Genomic DNA, 21,906 nt, shown 5'->3' on the forward strand with positions numbered 1-21,906 from the left:
TGGGCTGGAGCCTGAGAACTTCCATTTTTAACGATCTCTGCAATAGACTCTTCTGCTGATGGTCTGGAAACAACACTTCGAGATACTCTGCACTAAATCGCCATGTGCCCCCTCTTGTGCCCCCTCTGGGCCTCGGTTTCCCCCTCTGTGAAATGGGCGTACTGAATGAATACTTCTCTCTGAGGCTCCGTCAGGCTTTCCAACAGCCCCATAAGCCCCAGTCATCTGAGGGAGACAGAAGTTGGATCCATGCCCAGCCTGTATCCAGCAGACCATTCTGGAAATTACCGTCCTGAAACTCAATTCTGCAAATATTTTAGCATTTTGTTGACAGCTTTTTAAATTTAGTAACCTAATGCAAAGGGCAAAAAAAGTCCTATCGAAGTTGAGAAGAAGGGAATGTGGATGGTGAGATTTCCCAGCTGCTGCTGCGGAGCTGTAGCAGGCTTCCTGGTGTTTATAAGCAGGGGAAGCTCTAACGCACAAGAGGAAAAGCAAAGGGCGCATTTCCAGAGGGAGGAAAGGTAGAGCTAATGAGTAAAGCAGAGAGAATGTCTTTCCTGCGGGAAGCCAAGGTGATTTAGAGTTGAACTCAAATTAGAGATAATTACTCAAGATGGAATTTAATCCAATAACAGAAATAAGTTCCTAAAGGTCCAAGGAGTGCAAAAATGGGACAGGCCCCTTCAGGAATGGAGAAGGACCCATCGAGGGTGATATTCAAATGACAGCCCATCAGACATTTGCTGGGGAAGCACTCAAAGGAATTTAACATCAAAAAGACAGTTAAACTAGACGTATCTGTTCAAGAGACATGGATCAAACATCTACGACGCTGATACTCATCCCTGAAAACACAGCAGTGACCGAGACAGAGTCCCTGCCTTCACAGAGCTAAAGGCCAAAGAAGGAGGACAGACAAGGAGCAGGTCATCCCCCCCGGTGCACGGGCTGGAGGGAAAACATTCAGGGAGATGTGAGAACACAGACAGAGGAGCGCAGCTGGTCTGGGACGCATCCCTGCAAAAGTAACACTCGAGCCGAGCTCTCAGGGTCTACAGGGGAATGAAACAAGATGCTGGAACATTTCAGGAAGAGTCCCTTCCCAGGTTGAGTTTCCCCGCTTGTGTGTTTGCCGGTCGTGGGAGCTGGCAGTGAGACACCTCGGTATTTAAGGAACATAGACTGTGTTTCCTTCGGTTAATGTTCAAATAGCCTTTTTCTCTCAAAAGTTCCTCCTGCATTTGCACCCAGCACCCATGAGAAAACTTGCCCAGGAGACACCATTTGCCAAAAGGCAGGCCTCACGTTCAGCTCAGAGAAACAAGGGAAGCTGTCTGAGCGAGTGGAGAGAAGCCCTAGGGTGAGCAGGGTGTGGGTTCAAGAGCTTGGAGTGAGCAGCCTGGCAGAGGAAGACGATTCCACGTTCTACCTGAGAACTTGGAGAGGGACAGCTAAACTGCTCAGATGTTTTATCCTTTTTTGAAAAGCTCTAAACCTCAATCCTGTCTCCTAAAACATTCTTTAAAAAAAGTCAGCCAGAACTGTGAACAGAGGCCACGAGAGAATTGGGAAATCACAAACATGAAAACAGTTGACCGGCTGGACTGGGCATGGGGAGCGTTTCTCTCTTTATTTAAATGTTGGGGGAATTCTCTGGCGGTCCAGTGGTTATGACTCGGCACTTTCGCTGCTGGGGCCCGGGTTCGATCCCTGGTCAGGGAACTAAGACCCCACAAGCTGTGCAGTGAGGCCAATATATATATATATATATAAAACCCATTATTATTATAACAACCTTATCTATATACAAGTTTCGTTATAAGAATAATGGGACATACATTTGTGCCCACCATCACCTCCAAAAAAACATGTGGAGGACGCTAGATCAATGTATCTGAAAAGGCTGATCCAATGTTGCCTACGTTTTAATCACTCACATTTTCATCTTATCTGAACAGCACCTAGATGATTATGATGAAACACTGTTCTTTAAGTCAACCCACTCAAAGCTTACCACTTATTGAAGTCTCATCCTAAAGAATATCTATGAAAGCTATCTTAAGCTTCTGACGAGCTATCTTAAAATAAAAACATAGCCATTAATTGTTTAATCGCTCCAAGTGCCCCTGAAATCATCTCACCTACTTCACATGCTACGTGGACTTTGATTTGGAAAATGCTGGACAGACCTTCGCTGTTCTCCTTAAACCCAGAAATACAAGCTATTTGAGGCCCCAGGGAAACCCACCAGAGCAAAGGATATGCTCAGCAAAATGGGGAGACGCATGCAGTGGTCCTTAGGATGGTACCCATGCTCGGTGGCCCTGTCTGAAGACCACACCAAGGGAGGTGGATGGAGGAATACCCAACCTCCCTCTGCATTCGCATTAAGCCCCCCAGCAGCACAGTCTCTGGGGGCCAAGGCTGACCTGAGGTTCCCTGGCTTCCCTGGATATCTGCCATTCTCTAGAGAAAGTGGCCACCCGAAAAACACCTTAAAAAACTCCAGTTAACATGACACAGGAAAAGTTGTCAACAGGGTGGGAGGTGAAGCCAAAGTTCACAGCTCTCTCTACCACCTGAGCTCTCGTCTGTCTCGTTTTTTTTTTGAGGATGAAATGAATTAATACATGTAATGGGATTAGAACACTGACTGGCACGACGTAAATGATTAGCAATTGTAGGTCATTGTTATGATCAGTCCAGCCATGTCAGCCCCTGTCATAGGGTCACATACAAGCGAGCAGATTGGGTGAGTTCCAAGATCCTGGTGACAGGAGGGAAGTTTGGAGCCACCCAAACCTAACCCCAAGGGCCTCTCAATGCTGGACCAACCATGTGCCAGTCTTCAGAGCAACCCCATGAGCAAGGTACTTTGATTGACCCGTTTTACAGATAAGGAACTTGGACTCAGAGGTTAGATGGTTACCCAAGGTCACCGCAGAAAGCATTAGAACAGGAACTGGAACCCAGGCCACCTGGCCTCAGAGCCCATGCCGTTACCGTGCTCTGTGCCCAACCGGCCCAATGATCAAAGGGTCAGACGTCTGTGATGAACCAAAAGGCAATGTCCATCACAAAGGGGGCCGTTCCATTCAGCCCCACCCAGTCAGAACGGGCCGGCGGCTGGGAGGGCTGGACTTCTCAAGGGAAATTGGAAATTCATATTTTTATGTGAAATCTTCCTGTTTTTCAACATTGGCAACTAATTAAAAGTTTTTAACTCAGTGATTTTGCAAAACGAAATGCAGCCACAGGCCAGAGTCAGCTCGGAAGCCTCTTAATTTAGGACCGCAGCGTTCAGGTGAAACCTCCCAATAGTTCTGATTTGCAATAGCTGGGCTGCCCCACTGGCCCCATCATAGTCACCCTTCAAAGGCTGGTCACCTGTGATCGTCCCAGCCACTGGAATTCCCGGGACCTTCCATCCCACACGGGTCAATTCCAGTTGGTAGCGGAGGCTGTAGAGACACACCTGTCCTCCGGGAGAGGCCGTTCCCTACAGACCCAGAGAGAGACCAGGCAGAGACCCCCGCTCGCCGCCTCCCTGACCGAGGCAGGGCAGGGCTGAGGCAGGCGTGCCTGCCTTCTTGCTTCTCTGAGCCCTTGTAGCTGAGGCGGGGCTGTTTTAAATTTAGAGGAATAAACAAGGCTGCTGTGTTTATGGGGTTCTTTGAATTCAGGAACAACTTGAACTGTGGATTTGTAAACCTGGCGTGGTTTGGGACCTCGAAACCCTTTCTCAAAACTCTGGGTTCTGCGAAGTCCAAAACGTTTCCTTCCACATGTTATCACCTTGTTAAGCTTTTGTTTACTTTTACTGGAATGTAACCCATTATGGCCCAGAGTCAAGAACAATGAATTCATCACAGGGCGGTTTTGATAAGGCCATGGATGTCCAAAAAGCCTTAGGGCTTTCAAGTTGGCTTGCATTAAGCTTTCTTCTTTCCTAGAAAGAAAATGTTTTATTTCCTTAGGATAATGGAACTTGGAAACTGGGAGCTGATTTGGATGGCAAAGAACAATTTCCCAGAAAGTTTTGAAATGTGGCTCAGACGTCCATTGTCTGAAGCTCAGACACTGGAGAGCAGTTGACTTTTCATAGAAGAAGAAAAAAAAAAAAAAAAAGAAGGAATAGGTTCCTAACTTCTCTTTTGCATCTATGTGTTTCGTCCATGTGCATTATTTTAACCACAGACCTGCAACCTCTTGCTGGGACATCTCTCTCCACTGCCCCCTCCAATCTTGATGGATATAAAAGGAGCAAACCCATGGGACAAGCCTTAAAAGGCCCGCCCCGCCCAGATCCATCGCCAACATCCTGGAGCCAGAAATAATGTTCTGTGAGCCACACCATCAATTTACTTCCCGCAAACTCCACGGCCCCATCCCAACTCCAGTGTGATGTCACGGTGCCTGCTTTTATGGAGGGTTCTTTTTTGTTTGTTTCTTGGGTTTTCTGGTTGTTGTTGTGTGTTTGATTTTGCTTTACAAGATTAAATATTTTGCTCTCACGCCTTCACGAGACATGAGACGGTGTTTTAATTCCATCTCCAGGACCAGTCTCTCATTAGAATGCTAGGTGTCTGCTTCCCTATCCCTCCCCTCCCCTCCCCTCAAAGCCGTATGTGACATTTGCACGCATCCTGCCGCTGAACTTCGCCTTCACATCTGCCATGGCCCAGAGCAACAGATGGTACCTGGCAATGAAATGAACTTAAAAAAAAAAAAGAAGAAGAAAAAGAAAAAGAATGGAGCTCATCACTCACCCTCAGGGCCGCACTGTGCTGGATTACTGATGCAAGAAGTTTTGTACCTTCCGTAATAGAGAAATGTGACTCCTTTTTCCTCCTTGAGGTAAATGCCTTTGTTGACCTTTCCTTCTACAATATCTAAGTGAGAAGAATGGCAACACTGTAGGTTAATGATCGCATGAGATGCAACATCCAGAGATGTGTCAGGCTTACAAACAACTTACATCTAAGTAGACTGTGTTAATTTATATTTATAATTAAATATTTCGAACATTATATGTTATTATATAATGTCAACAGTAGTTAACGTTTCATAATTAAGAACTAAATCACAAATAATATACATTCGTGTCAATATTAAGTATTCTATCCTATTAATATTGTATCACATTAATTAATATCATACCAGCGTATACTAGGTACTGTAATATAACACTATTATAATTGCTACGTCGGCCGACAGTTGAGTTACCAGAAGCCATGTGATTAGACTCTCCTACTGTCCTAAACTTTCATTCCATCCACCTCTTCATGAGTTCTCACTGCCACCTTCACACTAGACTTTCCAAGTGAAACACTGAGATTCAAGTTTGAACGTAAAACTACATGGGAACTCGCTCTCCTTTTGAGTTCTCATTGAGAGCTCCCAATCCTAGACATGGGAGCCCATGATTTGCAGAGAATTCATTTTCAAACTCTAGGAAGGACATGCAGAGCTACACTTCGAGTCGTCCCAGAAGAGCCCGCCAACGACAAGACCGCAGGGCCAGCGGTCCTGGCAGAGACGCCAGCTCCGCCACCTTTTTGTTTGTCCCATTCCCATAGCAAACCTCTCTGATGGTGTCAGTGCGATGTCAGTGGTTTACAGAATTGAAGCCAAGGGTGATGAGTCACGCATTGTTGACTGGGGTCAAAGTCGCCCAGATGACCCTCTGCCCTGTGGCACACCCTCTGCCTTTGGAGCCGTTGAGCCAGATGGAGACGTACAGAGCACTGGAGGCTCTTTGACCGACTGCTACCCCAGCTCAGATTTTCTGACAACCCTTGGCATGTGGATACCAACTCAAAGGGCTTCAAGTTTTTCCTTATCGTGTTTAAATTTTTTTTTTTTTTTTTTTTTTTTTTGCGGTATGCGGGCCTCTCACTGCTGTGGCCTCTCCCGTTGCGGAGCAGAGGCTCCAGACGCACAGGCTCAGTAGTTGTGGCTCACAGGCCCAGCTGCTCCGCGGCATGTGGGATCTTCCCGGACCGGGGCACGAACCCGCGTCCCCTGCATCGGCAGGCGGACTCTCCACCACTGCGCCACCAGGGAAGCCCTAAACTTATTTTTTTTTAATCTATCTCGTTTATTGCTGGAGACGATCTACATATTACAAAGTTACATGGGCAACTCACAGTTCATGATTGAATGAGGCTGTATAAGCCCCTAACAAGACAGTTTGCTTGGCAAAATTAATTTTGGAAGCGAAACACCCCACAGTTGAAAGAGCAATCAGGTGATATATTGTAAAAAGATCAGGAGTGAGACCTAAATTACCTGAGCTGACCCTCCCCACTGACCAGAGAGCTGCCCAATTGCTACTATCCATTCTGCTCTGTGCTGCATAAGCAAAATCCGAAACACACGGGCTCTGGAGGGTATTAAATAAGATAGTCATTTAGCCATGACTCTTGTGGGTGTGTCTTAGAAAACAGCTTCTAATGATTAAAAAGAAAAAATTCCAGCTACAGAAGAAATGCCGATTTTAATGTTTGTAAGAGATCAAATTTTTGATGAGGTATTTTAAAATCGACTTTAATTTTCCATTCAAAGGGCATGTTTTTCCCCCTCCAAAGAATCCATTTAAAAATCCAAACAAGTTCTATTTGTAGAAACTACTCATCTTATGTCTGTATTGTTCTGAAAACCAGCAGCTGGTCTGGAAGACCCTGGTCGCTTGAAAGCGTATAGACACCCCCTAATATACTGCAATCCGTGGTAACTCCTTTAGACCTAATTCGAAGTTGTTATGTTCAATACCCTGGATCTTTGGCCCTTTTTCTGGTTATTTGCTTGTTTGCTAGTCAAGATATAGTGAACTCATATAGAACCAACTTGGAATGGCCTTTCAATTCATTGCAGATCCAAACTCGACAGAACACAGAAGAAACGTGTGCTCACCTACGGTTGCAGAGAAATTTGAGTAGGCAGAGTCATTGGTATATACAAAGGTAGAATTATGGGGAGGAAGCACAGTGAGGTTGTGGGTTCGTAATGCTGGGTAAAACAACAAAAGAGAAAAGCACAATGAATGAGTGACACGAAAAACAAATGGAACCGACATATCTCTCAACTCAACACGCATAGACAAGTGTGCCTTTCATCCCGCAAACAGCTTGGATTTTCTCTTCCGACCCCACCTCCCTCTTATTTTTTCAGGGGACATTAGGGCAACTCCAGCGGCCCCGTTCAGTCCCAAACCTAGGGCGTGATCGCCGCTGTGTTCGGTTGCGGTTTGCTGGCTCCCGTTCCCATCCAGATACTCAGTTGAGAGATATGAAATTGAACTCGGCCACAAAATAGCCTTAACAAAAGGATTGACGGTTGTGATGTCACAAGAACTGATGAAACAGCAACACAGCATGAAAACACCTGCATGTTATTATGACGAATGGACAAAACAACAGAGAATTCAGCGACAAATGACAAAGCAGTGTGTCCATGCAATGACTCCCAACACCATTCGACTGTCCCCGGGAGTAAAATTGAAACATGCCGGTAAAGCACGGTCACGTGAAGAATGGACCCAACAGAGCAGTGCAGTGAAACCTGCATCATAAAAGTGTCCTGGGACAAACACCGATAGAGCTCGAGATTTACGGGAAAATAACACTTTGGGTGAACAAACTTCAACCACAGTGCAATTCTATCTGATAATCTATGGCGATGAAATGAGGGGGTGAGGAGAGACATACGGATCTTTATTGGAGCTCTGTTTGAAGTAATTCCTAAAATAGCGCCTGGGTCCTAAACAAGGAGCTCTTTTGACAATGCAATTTCCACTTGGAATGATCTCATTTCAAAGGCTTTAAAGTAAAGGCCCTGAGAAAAGAAAATTAGATTATAACAAGGGGAAACCATGTCTTTTAACCTGAGGTAGTCATAAAATAACTATCAGAGGGACCTTCCATCCCTACGGTACAGACTATTTCGAGAAAATATGGAGCCCCGGTGGCCCAGTCCAGGTTTTCCTGTGGCCGCCACTGCTGCCTGATACGCAGACAAGCAAGAGGCAACGCAGAATAAGGCAGGGCCTCCGGTGGCCCTACACAGGAGGACAGCACCGTTCAGGGGTCCTGCTCCTTGACTGAGCTCCTCTAAGGATGCCAGCAGACTTCAGCTGTAATGCTTCTCAATTTGCAAATTAAAAAAAAAAAAAAGGTTTTAGAATCTGAGTTGGCAATTTACGGCAGCACATGAAGTCCCAGGAATAAGGAAGACACCAGTGTGCTGGTGTGGAAAGCGTAGTAATCAGCAATGGCGCGGGGGGGCGTTTAATCCATTACAAAGAACCCGTATAGACAATCTGAGCGCGTGCCAGGATGGCCGTACATAGCTCTCCCGTTATACACATCAGTCGTTGGACATGATCAAGTGGAAAAAGGAAATAAAAATTAAAATGTCAAAGCATCCCAAATCACTCAAAACTCAGACTTCAAAAAAGCTTATTATTGGAATGCAAAAATGCTCAGGGCTGTCTGGGGTTTCTCCTTCTCAGAGTGTCTGAATTGCTTCAGATAGAAACTTTATCTTCCATGGAATTGGGGACCCTCGGACGCATCTTAGGTGATGTTGGATCTTTTCACAGGAGGGCTTCCAGTGACGTGGAGAGGAGCTGACAGGTAGGTCGGGGGGGGTACCTTTGCTAAGTGAAGTCGTGACCCCGCAAACAAGGGGGTCAGTCTTCGTCGGCACGACGTTTGGCCCTAGGTTCCAATGGGCCCCCGCTCTGGCAGGCACGTAGATTACCCCATTTGTGCCTACCTAGAAAACGTACGTCGGGACTTGTCCAGAGACTGATCCACCATGTACCGCTTAAAGCTGAAAACAGCTGCATTTGTTTAAAGGTTGTTGGACGAAATGCACATCTTAATGTTTTGAAGCATAAATTCTGTCCTTCCACCATAAAAACATATAAAAGTTCTAGTAAAATCCTTTGCCATAACAATGATTAGGGAGAAGCTACACAAATGTTTATTCATCTCCGTCATCGAGGATGCTGTTTGTTCCCTTGTCCCTCCCAACGGCCCCTGATTCCCTAGGGAAAGTGCATTCCTGGGGCCCTGGTTACTGTCCCCACCCAGTCTACCTCCAGTTGTCTCCTGAAGTTCGTGGATCCCATCCACACTTTCCAACGGCCAGTAATGGGAAGCAGAAGCCAAGACGTCAAACCCTTGGGGGAGAAAAGAATAAAAATGTTACATCACCATTAGGAAAGAAAGAGCTGGACATAAGGAACCACTTACCACCTCCATCAGGAATTGGGGAAAGGGTAAAAGTGTCAGAGTGACTGTGGGATGTATTCAAAATGCATTTGAATAGATTCAGTACACACTCCCAGTGTTCAAAACACCCAGTAATGAAATGAGTGTTTTTACAGAATAAAACATAATAAATAGGAATAGAGAGATACCTTTTAACCAAAGAAAATAAAAGCCACCATGCCTAACGGTGCAACACAAGGAGCACACCCATGCGTGTCAGCAAAAAAGACAAGAATGTCCATTACCCCATTATGACTTCCTGCCTTTTAGAAGACATAGCTGATACAGTCAGACAAGAGAAAAAGATGAGGTTGAAGGGCTTCCCTGGTGGCGCAGTGGTTAAGAGTCCGCCTGCCGATGCAGGGGACACGGGTTCGTGCCCCGGTCCGGGAAGATCCCACGTGCCGCGGAACGGCTGGGCCCGTGAGCCGTGGCCGCTGGGCCTGTGCGTCCGGAGCCTGTGCTCCGCAACGGGAGAGGCCACAGCGGTGAGGGGCCCGTGTACCGCAAAAAAAAAAAAAAATGAGGTTGAAAAAGAGGAGGAAACCAACACCGATATTGTGCAGACGTTGTGTAAGGTTCTTTACAAATACTTCCTCATTTCATTCTAATGATACTCTATAAGATAACTGTACTCTTAGCCTATCTGTTATGACAAGGAATAAAATGCCCCCTCAGGAGTCACCCAGCCGACTGGTGTCCTCCATACACGTCTCCTGCATTGGTCCTGATCTTTCTATTATCTCTCTGCTTCCACCATACTAAAAATGAATCCTTCCAAAATTACCTTTATGCTCCTTGTACTTTGCGTAGACATCATTTTGTGCAGATATGTTCTTTTTTATTCTGCTCTTCTCACTAATACCATACAAATTATCTGATTTATTTTTTTCTCTCTAATGCTCATAATCGAGTTTGGGTAATAGTCCCTGGAGAGGCTGCACCATCACACACTGAATTGTTCTGCTAACTTGAATCTTCTTTTGGACTATTTCTCTGTGAACAGTTCCCAGAAGTGGAAATAATGGCCCAGATGACTAAATAATAATCAACTGCCTTGAATGTCTGCCAGATTACCAAAAAGATAAAATTAATAAAGTAATCTTTGTGTTGTTCATTGTAAAAGACGTGTTTTGGTTTTTTTTTTTTGCGGTACGCGGGTCTCTCACCGTTGTGGCCTCTCCCGTCGCGGAGCACAGGCTCCGGACGCGCAGGCTCAGCGGCCATGGCTCACGGGCCCAGCCGCTCCGCGGCATGTGGGATCTTCCCGGACCGGGGCACGAACCCGCGTCCCCTGCATTGGCAGGCGGACTCTCAACCACTGCGCCACCAGGGAAGCCCAAAGACGTTTTTTAAGAGGAGATAATATAATCATTATTTTCAAATGATATATGCCTGATAGTGAAAATGAAAAACTATTACAAATAAGAAAAGAATTTGGTAAGTGAAAACCTGTTACAAACAATAAAAGAATTTAGTAAGGAGGCCGATACAAATTAAATATGCAAATGTCAATAGCTCTCCTGTATTCAAATAATAATTCTAACAAACAGAAGAAAGGTTCTCATTTATAAATGCAGCCAAGACATTTAAGAACAAAAGAATAAGAACTATACAACATTCTCATGAAGAAAACAATAAAATCATGCTAACGGATATAAAAGAACCCTTGAAAAAATGAAGGACTTAACCTATTCTTAATTTTAAAAACCCCAAAATCATAAAAATATCTACTGAAGATGCTCAACTTTGCTAATTATTAGAGAAATGTCAATCAAAACTACAATGAGGTACCACCTCGTACCAGTCAGAATGGCCATCATCAAAAAGCCTACGAAAAATAAATGCTGGAGAGGGTGTGGAGAAAAGGGAACCCTTCTACACTGTTAGTGGGAATGTAAATTGGTGCAGCCACTATGGAGAACAGTATGGAGCTTCCTTAAAAATCTAAAAATAGAACTACCATAGGATCCAGCGATCCCACTCCTGGCCATATATCTGGAGAAAACTGTAATTTGAAAAGATACATGCACCCCAATGTTCATTGCAGGACTATTTACAATGGCCAGGACATGGAAGCAACCTGGGTGTCCATCAACAGATGAATGGATAAAGAAGATGTGATACACACACATACACACACACACACACACACACACACACAATGGAATACTACTCAGCCCTAAAAAAGAATGAAATAATGTCATTTGCAGCAACATGGATGGACCTAGAGATTATCCTACTAAGTGAAGTAAGTCAGAAAGAGAAAGACAAATATTGTACGATATTACTTATATGTGGAATCTAAAAAAATGACACAAATGAACTTATCTACAAAACACAAACAGAATCACAGACAGAGAGAACAGACTTGTAGTTGCCAAGGGGGAGGGGGAGTGGGGGAGGGATGGATTGGGAGTTTGGGGTTAGCAGATGCAAACTATTATACATAGAATGGATAAACAACAAGGTCCTATTGTATGGCACAGCGAACTCTATTCAATATCCTGTGATAAACCGTAATAGAAAAGAATATGTAAAAGATTGTATATGTATAACTGAATCACTTTGCTGTACAGCAGAAACTAACACACACTGTAAATCAACTCTACTTCAATAAAATAATTTTTTTCAAAATCAGTTCTTCAGCAAGAATTTCTCCTCCATACTTAATGTTTTGTTGATCCAGTTTGGTGAGAGAGAGGGGGAGGGAAGGAGGGGTATCAATATTCAAAAAGAAAAGCTAATAAAACCTTTAATTTTTCCTTTTCAGCTTTTATTCCAGATTTCCCCATTCCATCCCTTCCCTGTCACTTACTCTGTGTGTCAGTAAAGGGAAGCCCTCACCCCTTGAATCTGTGTAGGGCAATACGTGTCCACAGATTTTATTCGATGGAAATCTACACCACACAGAGGAAAATTGGTCCCTGCCAATTTGGGCAGATCTCGGACCCCTCCTGCCTGGCCCATGACACACCAAGCTCATTCCACAGTGCGACTCGCCTGCTGTCCCCCCTGCTCTTCTCTTGCTGTGCATAACCGACTCTGTCATTCAAGCCTCTGCCCTCAGGACACCCCCTCCAAGAGGCCTGCCCTGATCACCCCTCATCACCACCACCATCCACTCTTTCTCCCAATGCTTTGTTTTGTCTTCCCGTAGGGCTTACACTATAATTTGAAAGGTTTTGCTTGTTAATATATTTGTTTGTTGTCTGTCTCCTATACCAGACTCTTAGCGACTTGAGTGCGGAAAATTTGTTCTATTTGCATCTTAGCCCCGTGTCTAAAACACAGCCTGGTGTGTGTGTGTATGTGTGCATGTGTGTGTGTGCATGTGTGTGTGTGCATGTGCGTGTGTATGTGTGTGTGCATGCACGTGTGTATGTGTGTGTCAGAAATCTAGGTTTTTGCATTTGAACTCTCCCCCAAATTTTAATGTTAGCAATTAATTCTTAAAAAAACTATATAGGTGGAATGAATGATGAAATTGCAATAATGAATAAATAAAAGAATAAACCTAGAAAGACTATGTAATTCTGATGCCCCCCAATTTCTAAATGCCAAATTTCCATTTGTTCAATAGTGTATAAACATTATTTTTAAAAATTATATCATAAACACTTTTGTGTTTGCACTAGGACGATGAAGAATGAAGTTCCTACCATGACCTAGGGACTCTGAGGGTCCTTTATAGACGATACAACACGATGTTGGTGACGGATGTTAACTAGACTTACTGTGCTGAACGTTGCACGATATATACAAATACCAATTCATGATGTTGTACACCTGAAACTCATTATTAATTTTACATGCCAGTTATATCTCAATTAAAAAATAAAAATAAATAAAGGGAACAAACAATTGATTCACACAGGGAAAAAACCCACTACATAACTACAGGAATTATAATTACTATAATCACCTGTGTTAGCCTCCTTGCCATCTAAATGGGGCCAGTGAGGTGAGCTGCCCCCATCTCCTGGAAATAGAACCAGCCGCTCTGTGTACCCCAGGGCCAGGAAACTTCTGGATAATGACATGGTTTATTAAGTCCCCTCATTACAAAAGTTATCTGTAAAAGGCAGGTTTATGAACTCTTTTCAAGTGATGTGCAATTTCTTGGCCGTTGCCATTTATGGATTTCGATTTATCCGCCATCACAGCTTCCTAGCACTGTCCTCGGGGCCAGAGCAAGAAATCGGGCAGCCTGGGGCCAGAGAAAAGGATCCAGGTGTGGGATGGAGTCCCCAGTTTCCCCTCTCTGGGCCTCACCTCCATCAACTCTCGAATGGGGAGGTGGGCTAGAATAGCCCCTGGTGGTCCTTCCAACAGCATGCTATAGTTTGGCACAAAATGACAGTCACAGTCACAAACACACGAATGCTCGAAACGATTCGAAGTTCTTTTTCAATTACTGATGAAACTAAATACCTATCTATGCGGTAGAGATAAAGACCAGGAAAATATCGAGTTCCCTGGGCCAGTATAGAGAGGCAAGGCAGAAAACGAAGCCAAAACCCCAGCTGGGTGTTAAAATCACACAGGCTGTCTGTCATCAGGGACTCAGCTCACCAGACAACCAGCAAACCTTCAACGGACAGTGCGTCATGCAGCCAACAGGTATTCACCGAGCACCTAGTATCTGTAAGGCACAGGGCTGGGTACCATACCGAGAAAACAGGAAGCGCTTACTAGTCCTCCTAGAACCTTAGAAAGGAAGCTTTGGTGTGGTTGCCCTTCGGGACACTAGGGGTCCAGTCTCTACTGGGGACCCCGGCTCACCAAGCATCCCGGGCATACCTCCCCCACTGGGCTGACCAGGCTGTTCTCATCTTCAACAACCTCTGCATGAGTCTGACCACCCCCAGCTCCCTCCAAATTTGTGACCTTCGTTACCACTATGTCTTATGAGCGCTGGGACCTCGGGCAGAGCACTTACTCTTGGGCAGAAACGCGTCCTCACCTGGAGGCTGGCAAAGCCGCCTCAGGGCACAGGGGGGACTGCATGGGCGCTACGCAAAAGCACCCGGTACGCCATCACGCTGGCGTTTTTATTTACCGCCTCCTGCTCCTTAGAATACAAGGCTACAATTGATGTAGCCTTTCCCACACAGATGGGTATGCAGGGTGTTTCCAAACTTCTTCCCATTGGGAACAGGGTCTCTGCGTGTTCACTGTGTGCCTGGGCGGATGCCCTTGGGTGGAAGTCCTGGGAATCAGGTTTCCTCCACTGGGGCCCCCCTCAGGATGCCGCAGGCTTCAGGGGCCAGAAGCAGAAATGCACCAGGCCTCCCAGGTGCTGATGGTGCACAGATGACAGGGGTCAGGCTTTTCAGCAGGAAGGCGGTTGAGGAGGAAGAGAAGACAAAATAAAAGGACTGGAGGAGGAGCGAGAGGAAGAAAATAAGGGAGAAAGGATGACAGGGAAGAAAAGGAGAGAGAGGGAGAGAAGGAGGGAAACAGGAAGGACGGAAGGAAGGGGGGAAGGAGAGGAAGCAATAGGGTTTCGTCCATAGGGTATAAAAAAATACAGAAAAACACCTAGATGCTCAATAAATATCAGCCTTCCTTTTTATTCTTAGAAGGAAGGAAGGCGGGAGGAAGAAAAGGAAATAAAGGTTTAAAAATGTGGGGTGACCAAGGGGGGAGGGGGTGGGATGAACTGGGAGATTGGGATTGACATATACACACTATTGATACTATGTATAAAATAGGTAACTAGTGAGAACCTACTGTACAGCACAGGGAACGCTACTCAGTGCTCTGCGGGGAGCTACATGGGAAGGAAATCCAGAAAGGAGGGGCTGTGTGTATAGTAGAGCTGATTCACTTTGCTGCACCGCAGAAACTAACACAACGTTGTAAAGCAACTCGACTCCAATAAAAAGTAATAAAAATTTTTTTAAGTAAAATAAAATTAAAAAGGGGTGGGGAGAACAAGAAGAAAGAGAGATTGCTGGAGACGGGCGGATTCAATGCGGAGGAATCTCTCGCAGCTACGGAGCGCTGCTGACAAGGCAGCTTAGGACCCCAAACTCCCTGCACTCCAGCTGTCCGCCCAGGCCTCGGGGCACGTTGCTCCTTTGTAGTAACATTTCTATGATCGTCAGTTTTATTATTATTTCTCTGAGGTAGTTAGTTGACCAAGAAATGTTTTTTCTACCCTAAAGTCGGATGGAAGAGCAGCACTTTCTCTATGGAACCAAGACTGAGTTCAAGCCACTCCTTGAAGCTAAGGGTCAAGGATGCCAGTGGACGTGGGTGGAACCGGGGGGCCGCAATGTGGCCAAGGGACCACACGGCAAACACCCTACAGCTTCCCTTCCCACCCTGACTGCGGCCGGGGTCCTAGGGCTGCCTTGTCGCCTTCCTGGCCACACGCACGTCTCTCCTGGGAAACCAGCGTGAGCTGGGCTGTGAGTTAGCCACAGGGCACGAACAGCCTCCGTTTGGTGCGATGCTAGATGACCTATTTATCCCCAAATCCTTCTTTCGGCGTTTTGGCTAAGGAAAGGGGAGCCTGTGAAAATTCACCGCCCTCACACCCTTTTCAACAAAAGATTGAACTCAAACATGAGGATGAAAGAGACACGGCAGCCCCTGTACCACTGAGACGGCAGCGGAGGTGGCAGTGACGGCGGGGTGCTCCAGCACCCACCGCGACGGCCGCGTCACTCCAAAGGGGGCAGAGTCCCACCCCTCGTCTACCTTCACCCCGCACGGCTCTGGTGCTCCCACGAGACCGGAGCCTTCTCCTGGGAACTGGCTTCCCACCTGGGTGGGGTCGGGGATGCTGCACCCGCCATCTCCGGTGGGTCATGGAGTTGGCAGGACTGCCCGTGACGATAATCGTGGCCAGAGGCATGCTCACCCCCAGGCCGGAGTTGTCCTCCGGGCTCCCAAGCAAGGACTTGGGGACGTTAGTGTAGGGTCCCCTCTACCACGCGCATGCCAGCCGGGCAGCAAACGGGAACAAGGGCCGGCAAAGCGAATTCCCGTCACTGTCACGCAGGCCGCCCCCTCTGCGAAGGGGCAAGGGAAGTTTTCATGTCTCCTCTGTCCTCCCCGAGGAAAGCCTCAGGGTGGTGCTTCCAGACTGAGGACTCAGGGGGACAAAGGAAAAGCGGACCCAGCCGGATGGGCGAGGGGTTTCCTCAGAGGAAATGGAGGAATCAAGCTCCCATCGGAGGGATGGGGACAGGACGGGGTGGTGCGGGGAAGGGGGGGATGCTCTAAGTCAGCTCAAGTGAATCTGTGCTGGAGACACATGGTGTAAGTAAGAGACAGAAGGTGCTTCACCGGTGAACACCCCCGTGTCCTGAATGCCCCGGAACCAGAAGCATCCGGGCGCGGAGAGACCTGCTTCCCCGAGAGGGAGGTGCAGGATGACGAGTGACCCACGGGACAAGGTGCCAGGACAGCTGGTGGGGCCAGAGGAGCCCAAGAAGGGCCTCTCGCCCACAGCCTCAGAGACAAACAAGCGAACTGCTTCCAGACCCCGGGCTGGGCAGGGAGAGCAGGTAGTGAGCAGACCAGGAGGGAAGCTGCCTCACTTACCTGGATGGGCTTGTGACCTGGTGTCGGCTCCGTGCACCTGCACACAAAACACCACATTGTAAGACATGCAGGGAACCTCCCGGCGAGTCCCGTCTCAGCGAGCAGCACCTGGGGACATTACCTGAAAATCACAGTAAGATAACAGCAGGCAGGAGTGCCAGCAGCAGAGAGGCAGCAGTTTCCTCATGTTTTTTGCAGAGGCGAAAACGTGATCCAAGCAGAGTTCCTGAGCGTCTGGGACAAAGTGGCGCGTTTAACTTTCGCTCCCTTGGGAAAGGGACATTTTCACAGGTTCCAGAAAGAAGAAAACCTTCTGTTTCCCTAGAGTTTGTGAACTGCAGAGAGTTAAGGCAGAGGGTCGTGAGAGTTAATGGGTGTTTCGTCTTCGTCTCCGGACTCAAGGGTCTTCGGTGATCAATAAACACACGGGAACGATCAGACCGGCTCGGGGACGCAGGGAGGAGACAGGCAGCTTCCGATCGCAGCTCCCGAGAAGCAACCCAGGGCTGCGGCTGCAGTGCCGAGGCTCGGGGGCGATCGTGGGTCCCTCGCGGTTTTCTGTTTCTGTCAAGAGTCCTCAGTGGTATCCACCCAGGTTCGGAGTTGGAAGTTTCTCTTTTTCCTGGAAGTGGGAGGAATTGTGTCTGGAGCTCCCTCGGGCTCCTGGGCTGGTGCGTTGCTGCCCGACTCCTTCTGGTGTGACTCAGGCTTGCACCTCGTCCGTCTGTCTGTCCCCCAGCGCTTGGGGTGGAGAGAGTGAGGGATGTAAGGCTCTCTCCTCAAACTTTGCTCTGTTCTGCTTCTCTATTTATGTCCCGCGGCTGCTGTGTCCTTCCTGGGTCCTAACACCAGCCTGTTATGCACCACTGGGAATTGCCTTCAGGATCTGAGGTTCAGAAGCAGAGCAGACAGGCACGGGGCACATACATACGTCAGCTACCTTCCGCCAGCGCCTCAGAGGCAGCGTAAATATGCATAAGTTCAAGACGTACAACACACTGTAAACTCTGTTTAGAGCGGAGCCTCGCTTGCCCAGAGAGAGAAGGAAGGTGATTTAGGGATGGAAGAAGAAAATACACCGCACCCTCGTGCCCTCTGAGAGATGCCGGCCACGTTTTCTCTTTAACCCTTTCAGAGACGGATGAAACTATTTACAAGGTGCCCTGAGCGATCACACCAGTCCCCACAGCCCACCACAGCATCCAGGGCAGTGTTCTCAAGGTCACGGGTCCCCAGCTCCCGGGCCGTGGATGGGTCCTGGTCCGTGGCCTGTTAGGAGCCAGGCCACACAGCAGGAGGGGAGCGGCGGGCGAGCGAGGCTTCATCTGCCGCCCCCCATGGCTCGCATTATCGCCTGAACATTCCCCCCACCCTCTCCACCTCACCCCTAGCCCCCCATCCCACCTCCCCTGGTCTGTGGAAAAATTGTCTTCCACGAAACCGGTCCCTGGCACCAAAAAGGTTGGGGACCACTGCCCAAGGTGATAGCAAAGTGTCAGGCCCTTAGCCAGCCTCAGCCCACTTTACTAGAGACCAAAACTTTATACTGCATACATGTCCACACACACACACACATGCACGCACGATTATAATCACTGCTATAATGTGCTATGTGATTTAAATAACACTTACCTCACTGTACCATCTCCAGTGCTTACTGGCTGTGTGCTCTTAGGCAAGTTACTGAACCTCTCTGTTTCATATTCCTCATCTGTGAAATGGAGGTAATAGTTTCCGCTCCATAGAGTTGTAACAAGAAATGAGATGATACATACAGGGCTCTCAAAGCAGTGCTTGGAAAATACGTAGCACTCCATAAATGCTAGCTATTTTTTGCAAAGAAAAAATGTCACTCAATAAATGTTAGCTGTGATTATTATTACTATAAAGTAGAAAATAACACCCACTAAATGTTAGCTTATATTACTAGCTCCTTTGTCCTGACGCTAAGTGGGAACAGAGCCCTGAGTCCAAGTACTTCCTAAAGAGGATAAGAAAATGCCCTCCAGTCCCCATGGGCGAGAAAAAAATGTGATGTCAAAACCGTGAAGTGATGACTTTTAGTTTGTGCCTGCAGCCCGCAGCCTCCCAGACGATCTGATAGGCTGAACCAGGCTGCACAGCTTCAGCAGGGCTCCAGAAATTCACGTGCACGTTTCTCTATCTCTTTGCACTTGAAAAAATGGTGAATTCCACTGTGGTAATTGCCACCTTTATCCTGCCGCCTGGGCTGATCGCCTAAGGGGAAAAGTAATTTACAACTTTTATCCCCGCATTTCACCAGTTTTCTGTCCCTCCTGTTGCCTGCCTCCAGAGGAAAAAGACGCATGAGGAGGGACAGCAGACGCAGATTTTTCTTAGGCCAGGTCTTAATTTACCAAGAATTAGACAGATTGCTAATTAAATGGACCTCTCCCATCACCGAGACCGAACCACGCTGGTTTGTTCCTTTTTTAACCATAAAAGTCACCATCAACCTAGAGATTGTCATACTGAGTGAAGTAAGACAGAGAGGCACAAATATATGATCTCGCTTATATGCAGAATCTAAAAAGAGGGTATAAATGAACTTATTTACAAAACAGAAACAGTCATGGTTACCAGGGGGGAAAGCGGGGGGAGGGATAGATTGGGAGATTGGGACTGACACACACACACACTACTACATATAACATAGATAACTAATAGGGACCTACTGTAGAGCACAGGGAACTCTACTCAGTACTCTGTAATGGCCTCTATGGGAAAAGAATCTAAAAAAGAGCTCATAGATGTATATGCATAACAGATTCACTTTGCTGGACAGCAGAAGCTAACACAACATTGTAAATCAACTATAAGCCAATAAAAATTTTTTTTAAAAAATCACCATCAGATAACGGGAGGCATCCCAATACAATAACAGTAATAAAAACTGGACAGAGGGACTTCCCTGGTAGCGCAATGGGTAAGACTCAGCGCTCCCAGTGCAGGGGGCCCGGGTTCGATCCCTGGTCAGGGAACTAGATCCCACACGCATTCCACAACCAAGAGTTCACGTGCCATTACTAAGGAGCCCGCATGCTGCAACTAAGGAGGCCACGTGCTGCAACTAAGACCCGGTGCAACCAAATATATAAAATAAATAAATAAATATTTTAAGAAAAACAAAGGGATAGAAATCAAATTCAGCAGAACCTGCCCTCACTCACCATGGACTTACTTTTGCTCTCCATGCCAGATGGTAGGTCTGTGCTGACTCACGTCATTTACCTTTCTCACGTCCCGTTCAGGTGTTGAGATGAGCCCACCTCCGTGTAAGGCAGCCTTTCCCACCGTGGGGACGTTTTGGAAATGGTGCTGATGCGGTGTGGGTCTGGGAACCCGTTGCTGTGGATCCCTCTGTGGGCCTCCTCTCATCACCTCCTTCAGGCCATCCCGAATACCATCTTGACACTGAAACGTCCCCTTCCTAAAGCCCTTTCTTTCCTGTTATGTTTTTCTCAATGTCATTTACCACTATCTGACACCCCCTACATCTTAAATATTTATTTCATTCATTGATCTCTCCCCACCAAAACGTAAGCCCCATAAGAGCACGTAAATTTTTCTGTCTTGTTCTCTCTGTATCCTCACCTCCTGGAACAGGGCTTAGTACTTAGTAGATACTCAGTATTCAATTATCCAACAATTATTTTAATGAGTGTATGTGTGTTTAACAAGGGATGCAAAAAATTGTTACGGTTTGGTAAAAGTGTATCAGGTTTGTACTGAGGTAGACGTTAATTAAGTATTTTAAATGGGACCTTAATATCACTTATATGTGGAATCTAAAAAACATAAAAATACTCTCGTACTCAGAGAGTAGAATGGTGGTTGCCAGGGGGAGGGGGAGGGGGAAATGGGGAGAGGCTGATAAAAGGGTACAGACTTTCAGTTATAAGATGAATAGGTCTGAGAAGGACAAATATCATATGATATCACTTATATGTGGAATCTAAAAAAAATGGTACAAATGAACTTATTTACAAAACTGAAACAGAATCACAGATGTAAGAAACAAACATGATTACCAAGGGGGAAGTGGGGAGGGATAAATTGGGAGATTGGGATTGACATATACACACTACTATATATAAAATAGATAACTAATAAGGACCTACTGTATAGCACAGGAAACCCTACTCAATACTCTGAAACGGCCTATATGGGAAAAGAATCTAAAAAGAGTGGATATATGTATAAGTGATTCACTTTGTTGTACAGCAGAAACTAATACAACATTGTAAATCAACTATAATTTTTTTTTTTTTTTGGTACGCGGGCCTCTCACTGTTGTGGCCTCTCCCGTTGTGGAGCACAGGCTCTGGACGCGCAGGCTCAGTGGCCGTGGCTCACGGGCCCAGCCGCTCCGTGGCACGTGGGATCCTCCCGGACCGGAGCACGAACCCATGTCCCCTGCATCGGCAGGCGGACTCTCAACCACTGCGCCACCAGGGAAGCCCAATCAACTATAATTTAAAAAAATTTTTTTCAAAAGATGAAGGGGGGACTTCCCTGGTGGTACAGTGGATAAGACTCCATGCTCCCAATGTAGGAGGCCTGGATCTGATCCCTGGTCAGGGAACTAAATCCCACATGCATGCCGCAACTAAGACTTCGCATGCTACAACTAAGGAGCCCGCCTGCTGCAACTAAGACCCAGGGCAACCAAATAAATAAATTAAAAAAAAAAAAAGATGAAGGGACTTCCTTGGTGGTCCAGTTGGTAAGACTCCATGCTCCCAAGGCAGGGGGCCTGGGTTCGATCCCTGGTCGGGCAACTAGATCCCACATGCATGCCGTGACGAAGATCCCACGTGCTGCAACTAAGACCCAGTGTAGCCTAAATAAATAAATAAAATCTTCTTTAAAAAACAAAAAATAAATAAAATGAAGTGAAAAGATGAATAGGTCCGAGGATCTATGTATAACATAGTGACTATAATGGGTAATACTGCACTGTGTAATTGAAATTTGCAATTTCAACAGAGTAACAGAGTAGAATTTGTGTTCTCACCAAAAAAAAAAAAAAAAGATAAATATG

The 21,906-nt window shown here is 46.5% G+C and overlaps 1 protein-coding gene across 2 annotated transcripts in view; it reads right to left on the reverse strand.

Moving 5' to 3' along the window:
* Positions 1-18,201, reverse strand: part of ADGRD1 (adhesion G protein-coupled receptor D1) — a 146,249-nt gene extending 128,048 nt beyond the window's left edge. For both annotated transcript variants that reach the window (XR_012325096.1, XM_033836704.2), the window contains exons 1-4: positions 16,963-18,201; positions 16,842-16,878; positions 9,107-9,190; positions 4,773-4,895 (exon numbers count right to left, since the gene is read on the reverse strand). Coding sequence is in view for 1 of the 2 variants with exons in the window: in XM_033836704.2 (XP_033692595.1) it covers positions 4,773-4,895; positions 9,107-9,190; positions 16,842-16,878; positions 16,963-17,028 (310 nt within the window). In the remaining variant the exon portion in view is untranslated. The remainder of the gene's footprint in view (positions 1-4,772; positions 4,896-9,106; positions 9,191-16,841; positions 16,879-16,962) is intronic.
* Between the last annotated feature and the right edge of the window lie 3,705 nt (positions 18,202-21,906).

This window comes from Tursiops truncatus, chromosome 13, assembly GCF_011762595.2.
Source record: "Tursiops truncatus isolate mTurTru1 chromosome 13, mTurTru1.mat.Y, whole genome shotgun sequence".
In the NCBI taxonomy this organism is placed as follows: Eukaryota; Metazoa; Chordata; class Mammalia; order Artiodactyla; family Delphinidae; genus Tursiops; species Tursiops truncatus.